The sequence below is a fragment of the Lutra lutra genome, chromosome 2 (genome assembly GCF_902655055.1).
Source record: "Lutra lutra chromosome 2, mLutLut1.2, whole genome shotgun sequence".
Classification (NCBI taxonomy): domain Eukaryota; kingdom Metazoa; phylum Chordata; class Mammalia; order Carnivora; family Mustelidae; genus Lutra; species Lutra lutra.
The window spans coordinates 62291842-62307751 of NC_062279.1; the positions used below are offsets into that span (position 1 = coordinate 62291842).

The following is a 15910-nucleotide window of genomic DNA, read 5'->3' on the forward strand; positions in this document are numbered from 1 at the left end:
TGTAAACTATAGCAGTGGCATGGAGTGGGCATGAAGAATTCCAGAAATACAACAGCAGGAGAGTCAACAGTCTGGGTGATGGGCTTGATGCAGGGGAAAGGCAGAGCACAGCACCAAGGATCCCACTCAGCTCTCTCTGTCTTGGGTGAGCGGGTTAATGGTTGGTGAGGACAGCAGCCCAGAGAGAGAGAACACTAGAAGCCCAGAAATACTCCCAGTCACCCAGGCCCCAAACCCGTGGCCATCTGCCGTAGGCAGCCACGCACTCTCCACAGTAAGGCACCCTAACCCGCGGCACCCAGTGGAGTGCTCTCCTTCCCTAACAGGGACACCAGGAAGTCACAGGGTAAGCATCAAGCGTCTTCACAGATCTGTGATGTTAGATATATGCCTGTGTGAGGAAGAAAAATACTAACAGCTAAGTTTATTTAAAACATTACTTTTATTTCAGAACAAATAGATCTATTCTACAGCAAAATACATATTTTCATTCCCATTTGCAGACAGAACAAGAGACTTCAAAGACATCCCATAGACGCTGAGAAGACATGTGAGCAAAGGGTTCCCTGTCTTCCGGGCTCTCTGTCTTTTGGGTTCTGCATTAGAACATTACCAACTAAAGCTGAAGAAAGACAAACACCAAGACTTGCATTTCCATCCCTATGGAGACAGCTTAGATACTGGTTCTGGAAGTGTGGTCTGCAAATCCCTACTGGTCTCTGAGGTCCTTTGAAGTGTCCTCAAGACCAGAACTGTTTTCATAATAATTCTAAGATGTTATCTGCCGTTTCCACTCTACCGACATTTGTAATGATGATACAAAAGCAACGACGGGTAAAATGCTGGCACCTTAGCTTGAATCAAGGCAGTGGCACCAAACCATCCTAGCATCACTGTGTTCCTCACTGCCACAAACTCAGTAAAACACGTGCACACCACCTCCCCAAAGTTAGCAAACCTGTCCAATTGATGAGGCAGCGATAAAAATTATTAATGTTATTAAAGACTGACCCCCAGGGTGCCTGCATGGCTCAGTTGGTTAAGCGTCCCAGGACCCTCATCAGGCTCTCTGCTCAGCAGGGAGCCTCCTTCTCCCTCGACCTCTGCCTGCTGCTCCGCCTAATTGTGCTCTCCCTATCTCTGTCAAGTAAATAAATAAAATCTTTTAAAAATTTTTGTTTAAAAATAAATAAATAAAGGCTGACCCTGAGTAAACATCTTTTAAATATGATATGTAATGAAATGTGTCCATGAAGCACTTCTACCATCACTGAAGTGTGATGGCTATCATGAGGAAAAGTAAACCTGGGCTTCAGTCGGGAGCTGAACCAGCCACTCTTTTCAGGGAACATCACTTTTAATGAAAGAACAACAGCTCAACTAGGGTCACTCAAATTTGGGTATCTGGCACACTCTCTCTTGGAAACAAACGAAGTAAGGCTGGCACTTTAAGAAAAGATGGGCAGTATTGGTAGCCACTGATAAAATTCAAGCTTGCAAGCACGGATTAAAACCCATATCCTACACCTTGAACTTGACAGTCCCTCAAGACAAAGTGATTTGCACGGGCACATGCACAGCAGTACTGTTCCTCACAGCAAGAAGGAAACACGAACCATACGTCCATTGTGGTGTGTTTCATCAGTGTCCCGCTCGAGAGCAGGGACAGGGACACCAGCTACGAGCATCAGTGTGGCTAAAACTCACCAAGATAACGGTTGAGTGAAAAACCAAGGTGCAGAATGCATGCCGTGTGCTACCATTTTTACAAATCCCAAAGACAAGCTAACCCAAATAGGGTAAATCGAGGGGAACAATAAACAGAAGATTTAGGGTAATGGGAACAGGCAGCAGGAGAAGAGTACCTTAGAAGTTTGATAGTGTTGAAATGTGTTAGATTGGGCAGTCGGTTTACAGATGTCCCTTTTACCATTACACTTCATTACCTGTGTATAAAAGTTAGCTGTGTTATTTTTTGGAAATAGCACCTACTTTATGACCTTCAAAGGGAGGCACACATTAGAGCTCTGCTTGCCAGGAAAAACCAAAGAGGTGAGGAAGGAGCAAGAGGCACAGGGCAGCCCTGGAGGTCTGCACCCCTGAGCACTGGCCCCAGAAGCCCATCTCTGGCAGGTCTCCTCCAGAGATACCTTTAAGGTGGCATCTGGGTGATTCATCTATTTTGGTTTTTCAACAGCCCTTCCTACTTAAAAAGACTCCCTCCCCACTCCACCCTTTAGGCCATCACTCTCCATCTCCTTTGTTACCACAAAAAGAAACTACAACATTTCACAGTTGATTTTGTATTGTATCCAAACTACAAAATTTAGTAATCGTAATCCCTTATCATCTGGACCAGCTCCTACTACATTTTTCCTACCTCCTATCCTTCCACCACCAATATAACCCTTCTGATTCAGCTAAGTTTCTTCTCTTAGTGTCTCCCACATACTTTTGGCTTATTTCAACCTCTTTTGGCTAATGCCATTTCTTCTGCTTGGAATGTTCTCTCTTCTCAAGATCTAAATGCATCCCTTCCTCGAGGACGTTTGAAGTATCGCTTCTCTCCAGGAATCTTTTCCCCATCATTCTCACTCCCAGTTTCCTCGAATATTTACACATCTAATTCATATTATATCGTTGTGCACTGCTTAGCATATTGATTTGTGCTTATCCTCTGATTGTTTTCTGTCAACATTTGAACGAACTGTCAGCAGGGACTACTGCCTTCTCTACAATTTCTACCAGGCAGGTAAATGCTCAAAACTTTTTCTTAACGAAGGAGCATCCAGTAGGGGCCACAACTATCAGCGGATCATGTTCTCGCTGTGCTAGTACGACACTGCTCATGTTGACATATACTCTTATTCTCTGAAAAGGCTTTCAGTTCGCTATACCCAGAGATGTTTTCCTCTGTTGGAGGAACAGATCTCGACTCTGTGACAGAAACCAAGCAAAGCAGCATCTGCTTTATAGAATTATTTTTCACAATGTTAAATGATTTCAGAGGTCAACTTGTCTCCTCCCATCCCAACCCTCTTTACCTGAAGACCTTAGAAAATCACTCTGCCAGGTGGCAGAAACAGCTTCTTTTTAAACACAAGAATGTCTGTTTCAATTTTTCCATAGTTGTATTTATTCAATAGTTCCTTATCTTAAAAAAAAAAAAAATCAGTTATCTTCCCTATAACTTCTACCTTCTTGGTCCTAGACCCTGTTTTCTGCTCAGCATTTCAGAAATCTATGAAAATACCTTTGAAGCCAAATTTTAATTGTTTGTTTCCCTCTCTTTCTTTGCCTCCTTGGCTCGAGCCCCTCGCAAGTAGGGACCATGCTCTATTCAACTCCACTGATCCCTAGTCCCTGGTAGAGTAACCCTCAGTTACTACTGAATGAATGAATGAATCAATCAATCAATCAATCAAGTATGAGTTATCAGACACAAGCTACAAATTTAGGAGAAATGACAATTCAGAGTAAGTTTACTCCCTTTATCACTCGACAGAACTTCATATATTTGAATGTAGTTACCAGGCATGACTGTTCTCTCTCTTCACTTTTAGCTTCAAACTCAGAACTCCCAATTGTCACAATCATTAATTCCTCTATACGATGATTTCAGGAGCCTCCTCGCTTCTAGTTGCTTCCCTTCTGGTGAGCAGTTTATCAATTTCCCCCTTTAAATCAGGGCACCCAATCTGGCATTCATCGTACAGATGTGATCTAATCAGTTTACAAGACCAGCATTGCCACCCTTGTTCTGAATTCAGTACTTGCATTAACTCAGCCAACTCCGCTGAAATGCATCCATTTTTTTGAATGAAAGCTGAATTTTAAATGTTGCTTGTTATCTTTCTGCTTGTTGTCTACGAATGTGGTTATGTCTGAGGATGGAAGCTGGGAAAGGGGGCTTTCACGTTTTACTTTAAACATTTCTACATAGTTTTCATTATTTATACTAAACATGCACTATGTTTGCCATTAAGAGCCAATATAGATTTTTAAAAATAAATGAATAAGAATTTGTATCTGTGATTTCTATGGTTCTGGTCTCATGGAGTACACTTAAGGATATTTAAAATACTTGTACTTCTTCTTCTTCTTTTTTGGGGGGGTATATATTTTCTCACCTATCAGCAAGTAGCCATTGAGTAGCTACTGACACTTCTAAATATGATCTCGTGGTCCAGCCAATCCAAACCCCACTTCTAGATTGTGACATTTCTCTCTTCCTAGTGATGTCACAAAGCAGCTCACTATAATTTGGTTCCCCTCTTTCTTAAGGTCAGATTAAAACCCAGTATGTGACTATTCGAGGTTTGCTTTCCCCTAGAAGGGAAAAATCATGTAGCACATTTCAGGAACATTTCCTGAAGCAGAGGGTATCCCACACTTTGTTTCCTTCCAAATACAGCTGTGTTTCATGCTCTGGAGAGGACTGTTGGGTTAACAAGTGGGGCCAAACAAGCACAGATTAGAAGACAACTATAATTCTAGGCCATTACACGAAAGCAGTGTTCTCCATATGGAGCACGTAATACAGACCCCAGAAAGCGTCACTGCATATGTCTCTCTAATTCTCTTACCGTCAGCTGAGTCTGAGGTCAAAATAAATCTTTGAGGAAAGAAGTATATTATTGGTGGCACAAGTTCTCATGGAACACAGAGCAACACACTCCATCAGCACCTAAGTGTCCCTCCTATAACGGAGGGCCTCTGAAAGGAGTGCAGACGGCAAAGGCATGTCCTCCACATGCGGGGCCCCAAGAAGGTTTCAAAGTCCTCAGAGACACAGCAGGCCTCAGGAGACCAGCTGATGGTCCAGCCCTTCACAGTGCTGACACTGGTGACCTCAAGCTAGTTTCTTCCTCTCCGTGGCTCAGTTTCTACTTCCGTCCAAGCGGTGGGAAAAGGAGTCCTTCCTGCTTGCCTACAGGCAGATGAGATCAATGCAAGTGCTTTGCGAACAATATAACATACACAGAATGCGTGGGTAATCTATTATCCATTTTACAAGATGGTGCTATTAAGCGCAGAGAGGTTCACCGGCTTGCCCAAAGTCACAAAGCGGGTGAGAAACCCTGGAGATCATTGTGGGAGAGGGTGAGAGAAAAGACGGGAGTCCATACCTCCTCCCTAGGGCAGGTGCCTCCCTGAGCCTTTGGTTTCAACTTGGAGGAGTGGGAGTCAATGAGTTATTTCTAGGGTTTTAAAAGCAAATTATCGTTGATAAGCCGTCCAGGCTCAACATGACATGTATTTATTTGGGGCAGAAATGGCATCAGCCCAGAGTGGAAGTTCCGGTCAGTTCCGGGGTCCTCAACACTGGCTATCCATTCAAGTAATTTGGGCAGCTTTTTAAGAATGTCCATGCTCGGGATCCATTTCGAGCCATCAAATTTAAACTGCTGGGGGGCAGTGGAGAGAGGCAGGTGTCTTCTTTTTTTTTAACCTCCCAAGGGAGTCTAATGTGCAGGCAGGGTTGAGAATCACTGTGCTGCTGAATGGTGATCAGAAACTTACAAGCAGCAATACTTGCCTTTGACTGATTACACGGCAGTTGGAGCAATCCTACTGAGAGCCTTCTTTGAAATGAATTTACACCTCATATATAGTGCATATACTATGTGCCAGACGTGAGCCTACATATCAACATGTATGAACTCAGTTCCCGTAAGCCTTACAATGTTCCCCCACTGCACGGATGTGAAAACAGGCAGACGGCTGCAGTCCCTTGCCAAGGTCACGGCTAAAACGTGCGGCAGCCAGGATGGGTCTCATGCATCTGGTACCAGGATCTTAATCCCCACCCTCTACTGCTTCTTAATACTGCCATAGAATGAGAGGTTTGCAGAACCTTAGCCTCAACGATGAATTAAAAGCTCACAGAATGTTGGACAATGTAAAACAGTTTCTAATCCAAATGCCCATGGGGGCCAGGAGGTAATATACATGAGGGAGGGGGGCAGGTGTGTATGCAGACGGGGACGTGGCAGCAGAGTGGTAGGAACTGTGGCAGACTGACGAGCACATGCCCGGGGAAGGGAGACAGCCGCCACCAACGACAGCAGATTGCTGCCATGTGGGGAGGTGGGCCCCGTGCTGTTGGCTCGTCCAAGTTTTTAAAAGAAGCTAGAAATTTGGATTTTTATGTGAAGCTGCCCATTTGCAAATGCGGCCTCAAGTTTTTAAACATACTGTGGAGGGCAAAACACATCAGTAGGCCACTAGCTTGTAACCTCTGATATGATCTATCTCACACACACAACACAACACACACATAGGCACACACACAAACACACACCCCTGAATCCTTCATTTAAAATTAATTTAATGTGTTCTCTTGGACTGGTTCTCTGCAATTAGAAACAGCAGACCCTGCCTTTCCTTATTTTGTACAAAATTTAAACTATTACCTAAACAACACATGGAAAAACCAATATAAATTTCCCCTGGGTAATTTTAATCAGTGGACTGACTGTTGAATAAATGAATAAATAAACATTTATTAAATACCTATTCTCTCATTTGAATCTCACTGTAAGTCTGTGAGCGTGGATTTATTGTCCTCACTCTACAGTAAGACCCAGTCATAATTCATATGATTATTACACAGTTTAGACATAATTCAGGTCAAATCACAAACACAGAACATGTTCCTATAGTAAAAGTCTAGTGTAATACTGTTGGCCTACGAAATTAGTATTAGTCAAGCCCTAATTTAACAGCCTTATAAAAGAATTTTACCGTATCATATTGTTACTCATCGTTCTAATGAGAGATATGGAAAAAAAAGTGTTTACACACAGGAATCACCAAAACGTCCTGGGTCAGAAATGCCTGTAGTCTAATCACGATCTAAGCAGATGGAAATTTATTTCATAAACATAATAAGAGCTAATATTTCTTCAGCTCTTCCTATGCAGCTGGCACTAATTAGGCAAGGTTTTATGAGTGTATCTATTACTGATACTTATCAATAGGAATACTGACATTTATCAACCAAGCTTCACACTAACCCTATGGTAGAGGAACTATTACCACTACGGAGAGATGAAGACACCAAAGACAGGGAAGTTCAGTCATTTCCCCAAGGTCACACCACAAGTGAGTGCCAGGACTGGGTTCCGAACAGCCTGATGCCAGGCTCCACACACTTATCCACTGTGAACTTAAAAAGCATGTGTGTTCTCTGTTTTCACTGAAGTCGTACCATATCCAGTAGACACAGTGAAAAGAGGGCAAAGTCACGTGTTATTTTCTCTCTCTCATTATGAACAACAAAAGCTTTTCAAAACACACTACCAGACAACTGAAGATACTAGCACTGTATACCTCTAGAGAAATCTATCGCCTCCACAAGTACGGTAGCCTGTCTCCGAGGCTCAGAGAAGCAGAATGCTGCTGATCAATCATGCGAACGGTCATCTTTCCCTGGCCTTCTCCGGTCCCCTCTGAAGCCCAACTTCTTCAGAGCACTCAGAACAACTCAGCCTGGATCCTCCTCTCTCCCCCTGCACACTGCACTGCTAATGGGGTCTAGCCACTTGTCTGACCCGGGCAGAAATGCCAAGAGAGAGACAGAGAAAGAGAGATTATTTTAGGGTCTGCTTTTTCAGGCTCAAGCTTCAGAGAAGGCCCATGCATTTCTTCCCTGCTGACAGAGAGCACCTGGCTGAAGTCGGACTTTTCTCAACACCGGAAGCCATGAGCACCTCGGCCTTGGTCATTTAAGAACCCTCGAGACAGAAGAACTTCAGTGGTGGAGGTTGTTTTTTAATAGGAAGGGGAAGGGACGGCTGGAAACAATATCCTTTTTAGGCACACAGAATCTGCTGCATTTAGTATAACCCTAGGTCAGTCTGTGAAAAGCAGAGTTGCTAAAGGCCACATGCTGATCTCAGACCGTAGGCGTGTATCACTGTACTTGTTACAAAATTAGCTACAGTGCAGCCTCCCTGTGAGTATGTGTGTGTGTGTGTACATGGCAGTGAAACTGACTTTTATAAACAGCAATATGCACCCATGCGATTAAAGATCAGTATCAAGCCAAAGTCTGATTTTATTTTATGAAACTACCTTCTAACTACAGCATTTCTAACCCAACGGCGGGTCCTGGGGGGGGATGATAAGAGTCACCTGAGAGGCCCTTGCTTCAGCACCTAGTCATACACCATTCTTTGATATCATAAAAATGTAATTTACAGACAGAAGATAGAAGTACAAAACTTGCTCCTACACGGTAAGGGAAAGCAGCGAGTAACTTCAACCCATCAAGGACTCTTAGCTCTTTCTAAGGTCTGTACTTTGCACATTAGTTTCTTACAAAATATGACAGAAGGCATTTCAGCGACCATGGACCATAAAGTATTTTGTACACTTGGCCCTAGATGGTATGAATTACCGAGCTACACCTAGCAAAGTAGGGAACAGAAAGAATACGTCAGACACAGGACGCAGCATCTTCATTTATAACCTCTATCTCTAAAATGTGATTCTCGAGACTTTAACTAAGCCAAAATACAGTAGTAATAAGGTTTGATGGGGGGAGAAATGCCCCATATGTCTCAACAGAACAAGGCCCAGTCTGGAATTCTTTGCAATAAGAGAAAACTCAGAATCTATTCCTTTGCCACAAAGCCCATGGTCTTGTAAAACCTTATGCTAGAAAGCCTTTAACGACCCCAAAAGTCCTCTTTTGTAGGTCATACCATCATTATCTTGTTCTGTGATCGGTTTGATTAAATTATAGAAAATTACTAATACATCACTCAGAATGGAGAGATCAGTTCCAGACTATTGTGTTTGTGTTTCGGTCCTCCTGTCCTAGTGCTCCAACAGGTACTTAAAAAAGGACAGAGCAGGGACAAGACAACTTCACACAAGGAAGGTGACAGGATACCGGAACCTTCTGTCAGGCAGGTCCCTGTCTCCCTTCGGCTCTCACAGACGGCGCTGCTGACTGGTCCCAGGAACCAATGGAACTTCACACAGTGACACTGTGGGCTCCCCCGTTTCCATCACGCCTTGTCACCAGTGCATCCAAAGACGCCACTTGGCGTGCAGGTGACCAGGGTGAGTGGTCCTGGGTGAGTTTTTCTGTTTTGTCAAACAGATTCATCCAGATAATCGGAACCCCAACAACTGGAATCACTAAATAAAGTGGTTTACCAACCCAGCCGGGCAGCACACATTTCAAACCCAATCTTCCCTACAAGACCATCCTGATATTAATAGGACTCCCTGTATTTTAAGGCACCTTTTGACACCAAGAGAAGCCTGTCTGGTTCCTCCACCAACACACCACCATCCCTTGGGTGTTTCCACAGCCTTTATCCATCTAATTTTATAAGCCTCACAGACAGAGATTTTCCACACCTCCCTTGGACCTCTCCTAATAGAGGCCATTCAAAGGCTCTAAAAACTCAGAAGCACAGTCAGCCCTCACACAGGCTGAAAGCTGTCCAATTTACCCTTCTCCCGCATGATTTATTAACACTTTGTGCCGGAGACTGGTCAGCTCACACCAGCTGTGTCATCCCCAGAGCAAGATGGTGGCCCATAGATAAATTAAAAATCAATTTTTTTATTAGAAACTATTTTGAAGCATTAAAAGGAATGTGATTTTGAACTATCTCCCTTATTTTAACAGGAAAGTTCCGTGTACCCTACTTCCCACATTAGGAATACACGGATTTCTTTTAGGAGAACAGATGAACGTTATTGCCCAGTATCAACCCAGCCTGCTACGTGGTACTTCAGGATCACTAGCTCTGTCTGATAGGAGCAGAGAAATATTTTATTGCCTCCGACTCAAAATTTTTCCCTGTGGTTCCCGTCATAGTCAGGAGGAAGTGCCTCGTCACTGAAAAAATTAGTAAGCGTAAGTAGGGGAAAGAGTTAAACCTTCGACTCTTTCTCTGCCAACAGATATCTAAAGACATGGAAAAATATGAATATAAGGACTCCTGTTGCTTTCCTGTCATTTTGCTTCCCACATTTACTAGAAAGCAAGAGACGGTTTTTAAAGTTTTGTTAATGAAGTACACAGTAACCTGTTCTGGTCTTGACCCACAACTGAGTCAACAATGAAAATACTAGAATAGCAAAACAACTGTTGTATTCACTTTTCCTTGTGCTTTCCCTTGGGAATAGGCATTAGGCAGATTTCCAATGATAAATATAATAGGATCTGAACTCATACATGTTCAAGGGTAAGTTGCAGCTAATGAGGAAATTTTAAAAGTCCTGATGGAACCCACGGTAAAAGGCTTTACAGATGTAACAAACACAGGGGAAAGCCCTTCCTGACCCTTTCCCTCCTCAGTCAGTGATCCCAAATGTAACGATGTCCACAAAATGCTGAGCGCCCCCCCGCCCCCCGCCCAGGCCTGGCAAACAGACACAGTATCACTTTCCCCTTCTTCTTTCTTAGACTGACAAACATTTTTCAGCTATGCAGTTTGGGATTCTGCTACAGATAATAAGCTCATGGTATAGTTCAGAGGATCCCTCGGACATTTTTCTGAACGTGGAATTGGACCTCGTTGATGGAAAGAACGTTTAGAAAAGATCCATCAACAGCAGCAGAATCGTATTTAAATTCCCAAATGATAATATTGCTTTAGGGCAAGAAATAAAGGCTTTACTTGGAGTCATGATTTTTTTAAAGCTACTTCTCAAAAAACAGTTCAGGTTTAACATCCTTTGTTGGTGGTCTCCTCCAAAAACTAGCACAAAACCTCTTTTTGTAAGTGGAATCACCACGCAGCTCTATAGGACAGGCCATTTTCTTTTCTGCATATGTATGAGGCCGATATAACACACACACACACATCACCCCCTCTGACTTCAGAGGCCCAGGAGGAAATGACTAGGTAGAATTTTAAATCAGAAATCTAACGCTTAGGTTAGTAGTGTCAGGTTAAAGGCTCGCCCATCCCCAAAGCTAATTCGGTTCTGCACAGTCCCATGGGTGTCTCGTGGAACAGAAGGAGCTAGGAAACCTTAGCAGGCTGAAGCCCAGCCTGGGGAATTGCTGGAACTCCGTGCCAGGGGCTGAGGCGCACCCCAGACTCGGTATCAGATAATACCAAGTGCTCGTCTGGATTTCCAGGACTAATCTACTCGAGGGTGGAACTTCCAGGTTCCCTGGTGCCTGTGCTGCCAAGTGAGAGGACTTTGTCCATCCACATTGTGCCTGGCTAGTATTATATTTTATAACAGAAAAATTAGGTTCCACACGCAGAGTCTATTAGTAGCCATGGTCCATGGGAGGGGGACAGAGGCGGGGGGGGGGGCGTGCTATGGGAAAGTAGAAAGCACTCTGAAGTTTCAATAGGTTCAGTTTCACAACTTTCTTTTTTGCAATCTAATTTGTATTCTACTTCTAATTTTAAATGTGTTTACAGTTTCTCTAAATTCTCAAAGCTCTATCAATAGTGGCTATTAGCCACTTTTGTGTTTACTCAGAAGGGTTCTTTGGTTCCAAAAGCTAGTTTCCCCATCTCATTCCCCCTCCAACCTCTTCCTCTCCTCCCCACCCCCAAAATTACACACCTCTCTCCTTTCTTTTATTAGGGTCAAGTTTAAAATCTAATGCTGTATAACTTCTTAAAACCCTGAGATGACCTATCAGGGCAACAGTAATCCCCAGCGTTACTTTATTTTAACTTTATACAGAAAGGTTCTCCAGGTTAAGGGAAAAAACCCTCCCCCACATATAAGTAAACAAATAAAGAATTTAGCATTGAAACTGGGATTTAAGACTACAGGGATATTCTACATTAAATACTGATTTACACTAATTTTTACCAAAGTCAGTATTTATTACCTCTCCCCACCATTGCAAGTTTAAGACTCACTCAGCACTTAGGAAGCTTTGGGTTACTGTGTCTGAATTGCAAAACACACCATTTGCCCAGAAATTGCTCTTAGTCCAAATGCAAATTGCTTACAAAACATGTGTAAACCATGCTTCGAACAGGCAGCACACATCCACAAAAATCCATTCAATGCAAAGGTAAGTGGAAAAGCTTTGCAAATTAGGCTTCCCTTTAAAAACTGGAGGGACATTTATGGTGTTTCCAAAAGGTAATTGCTTCTTACTTCAGTAAAAGTGGCTTTATGCGACTGGAAGGAGTTTATTTATTTATTATTTTTAAGTGAGTGGATAACAGTATTCAATTAGAGAACAGGGTGGGAGAGCCCACTCTTGAAATATAACTTAATCGCCAGGCACCAGCAAGCAGGAGAGGCCCACCGAGCATACGAGCTAAAATGGAGCCTGAATTTCCTCTCAGACTGAGAGGGTAGTCGCACGAGGTCAGGGTCAAGGTCACCAGCAGGGCAGCCTGCAGCTGCCCGAATGCGCTACACACAACGGGAGGGAAGGCGTTCCATCTCCGTCAGAGCCGAAAACAGATAAATCCCTTCTCCTCTCCTACCCTCCCTCTAACCCCGCCAACATTTTTTTTTTAAGCAGGGGGGAGAAGAGAAGAAAGGAAAATGACCAAATAACCTCACCGCCCTGGTTTTCGCACACAAGCTCATCAGCTCCCAAAGTTGCCATCTAAGGGCAAGTTCGCAGAGAACACTGAAGCCCATTTTGTCCGAGCAGGGCAAGCCTCCCCCGACCCCCCCAGGATTCCTGCCTCCTCTCCCTCCCCCGCCACACGCCCCCGAAAAGAGCTGGGAACTGGCCGGCCGGCCATGTGCACGCACACACTTCTTCCACCAACTGCTGCGAGTTTTCTGTGAATCGCAGCGCGGAGCCTCCCAACTCGCCCTCCCCGACTCCACCGCCTTCTCTTTCCTCGCACAAAATTTCCCTACACACGCAGCCGCCTGCGAGTGATTTTATGTGCATATATATTACATATGTGATATTATCCTCAGAACCTCTAGCGGGCAGGCGAAGAAAGGACTGCACAGGGGCATTTTTTTTTTTTTTTTTTTTTTTTTAAAGGAAGGGGAAAAAAAGCACAACCCAAGCCCTGTGCGTCGACTCCTGCGTACCGGGAAGGGGAAAGAAAGAGGAATGTTTGCGGAGCGGGCTGCCTGCAAGTGCCCTTGCTCACCACTTCGGCCGCGGCCCGGGTGACACAGAGCCGCGGGGGCGCTTGGCCCGAGCCACCCGCGCCCCTTGCCCGTCCCCCGGGCAAGGCACCGCCGCGGATATTTCGCGAGGGGGAGATCGATCGCGCTGCCTGTCTGCAGCGGAAACGCACAGGCTCACACACAACCCGAGCCCGAGACACCATAACCTTAACCCTTCCCCCACCCTCCGTGAACTTCAGGTGACCGACCACGTCGGCCTGACACCCAGGCGGGTAGGCGCTCCGGCTCCACTCCCGCCCCCAGCCCGGGTTTTGCAGGATCGGGCTCCAAGCAGAGGCAGACCGCCGAGAGCGGGGAGCAGTGCGGGGGGAGAGAGGAGAAATTGACCCTCGGTCTCCCCCGACCCCTCCCTCCGGCGCCTCCGGCGTCCCCTCCTCCCCGTCACCCCGCCCCACGCCTTCTCCCCTGCCCCCTCCTCCGTGCATTCAAGGAGCCGGGCGGCCCCGGGGGATATTTTTAGTTGCTTCTTTCTCCTTCACTTTTAGCTTTAGCAGCATCTCGGAACACTCAAAGCGGAGAAAGATTGGGTGGGGGGGAGCTGGAGAGGGAGTGGGGGAAAAGTTAAGAGTCTAGCAAAGAAAAGCCGGAGGGAGGGCGGAGAGGGACCGGGGGCGCGGGTGGAGGAGGGGAAGGGGACCGGGCCGTGCCGGCGGGTGTGTGTCTCCAGTTGGTGTGTGTGGCTGCAAGCCGGGGAGGGTTGTGATGCACTTTAGTCCTGGACTCTGCTCAGGCTCGCCGGGGAGGGGGGTCTGAGAGCCCGAGTCTCGCCGGCTCCGTCTGCTCCGACTGACCCCGCATTTTATTGCGGCCAGGAGCCCTGCTCCTCCCTCCCCTCGGCTCTGCAGGGACCTCGCGCGCCGCGAGCCGCCCTGCCTCCTGCCTCCGCCTCGGCGCAGCTCCCGCACCCCACATCCGCCCGCCGCTGCCCGGCCTCACCCCCCGCCCGGCCGCCCCGCGCCCCCCGCGCCCCGGCGCGCCCCCTCGCCCAGGCGCCGCGGGAGCAGCCGCCCGGCGGCGCGTGTGTACCGGTGTGTTTGTGTGCGGTGCCCCCACACCCTCCCCAGCCGCTCCCGCCTCGCCCGCCCCCGACTCCCCTCCTCCGCCGCCGCCTCCTCCACCTCCGCCTCCTCCTGCTCCTGCCGCCGCCGCCGCCGCCGCTGCCGCCGGCGGCTCCGGGGCCGACCAACCCCGGCGCAACCTTTAGCCGGAGACGGACCTCTCCCTGGATCCCGTACCCGGCGGGTGGCCGCGCGCCCTCGCCCCGACACCCCCAAACGCCATGTCACGGCCCCCAGCCCTCCGCACGCCCCGACCCCCGCACCCTCAGGCACCGGGATCCACAAGGAATTTTTTTTTTTTTTAAAGATTCCAACCTCTCCCACCTCCCCCTCTCCGACTCCCCGATTAAAAAAAAAAAAAAAAAAAAAAACCGGCATCCACACTACTCCCCTTCTCGCGTCTCTTGCCCCCTCCCCCCAGCAACCCGGAGTGAGGAGGGGGAGGGGGAGGGAAAAGGGAAAAAAGCCCGATCTCAAGGAAAAAAAGAGGGGGGGTGAGAGAAAGAAAGAAAAAGAGAGAGAGAATAGAAAGGGCACGGGGCTGATCATCACCAACATGGCTGCCTCAGCATAGACCTAAACGAGGAGTAACCCGGGCTGTGTCTTTGTCAGTTTCACCTCTGTAACCCTAAACTAATGCAGAAAACAACGGAGGAGGCTGCGGAGGGGAAAGAGGAGAGGGAGGGCGAGAAAATGGCACGAGAGGAGGTGGAGAAGGGATGACTTACGTGAGGGAAGGCGCTTGGGCTGCTCCTGCTTCCTCCTGGGCATTTTCCCCCTTTTCTCACATTCTCCTCCTTGGTTAATGTGAGATCAAATAAACCCCCGTGGGGGCAGAGAGGCAGACACTGGCAGGAGCGGGGAGGTAGTTGGGGGGCGGGCGGGCGGGCAGGGGGAAACCCCTTCTCTCCGGTGTGTGCAATGGGTTGAAGCTTGTTTCCTGGAGCCAGATGAGGGGTTCTCTTCTTTTCTTTCCTTTCTTTTTTTCCTTTTTTTTTTTTTTTTAAATTTTTGGTCGTGCACCTGGCTTGTCCCCGAGCGTAATATTCTTCAATGGAAACGGATCTAATAGGTGTGAGTGTGTGTGTGTCCTATGCTCGCGTGTGTGATGGGAGGTATAAATAAATGAGTGCCGGTGCGGCGGTGTCTATGGCCGCGCTCTGTGTCTCCGAGCCCCTAACACTAATGTCGGGATCAAAGGGCAGCGGCGGCGGCGGCACAGCTCACAGCTCGCTCTCTCGCTCTCTCTCTTTCTCGCTCTCTCTCTCCTCTCGCGCTCTCTCTCTCTCTCTCTCTGTCACACACACACACTCACACATACACAGAGGCACAGACTGAGGGAAAGAGCGAGAGCTAGACACACACATACACACACACACACACACACGCAGAGCAAAGAGGAAGGTGCCCTAAGGCTCCCAGGGCGGACTCAGGCTGGGATTTGCAACCGCTTGGTCTGGAAAGAATGGGGGGCGCGCATGCGGGGGTGGGATGGAGTTCTTCGAATTTATCCCGCTATTCGCCAAATCTAGGGGGAAAAAAGTTTTCCCCACTCTCCGAACAGCGATTAGTTCATTACTCTTGCTGGTTTTTTTTTTTTTTTTAAGAAAATAGATTTTTCTCTTAACTTTCTTTTGTTTATTAAACTACATTTTGTTCTGCATAAAATTCTTCAGGTTTTTTCACTGCAAAAATTACTCTCTCACCCCATCACCTTAAGTTTGTGGAGGTTA

At 46.8% G+C, this 15910-nt stretch overlaps 1 protein-coding gene across 1 annotated transcript in view; it reads right to left on the reverse strand.

The window, feature by feature from the left end:
• The window catches only part of ZNF827 (zinc finger protein 827), a 165220-nt gene extending 152634 nt beyond the window's left edge, over positions 1 to 12586 (reverse strand). The window contains exon 1 of the mRNA XM_047717575.1: positions 12526 to 12586. Within this exon, the coding sequence (XP_047573531.1) occupies positions 12526 to 12571 (46 nt within the window). The 5' untranslated portion in view covers positions 12572 to 12586. The remainder of the gene's footprint in view (positions 1 to 12525) is intronic.
• Positions 12587 to 15910: the final 3324 nt, after the last annotated feature.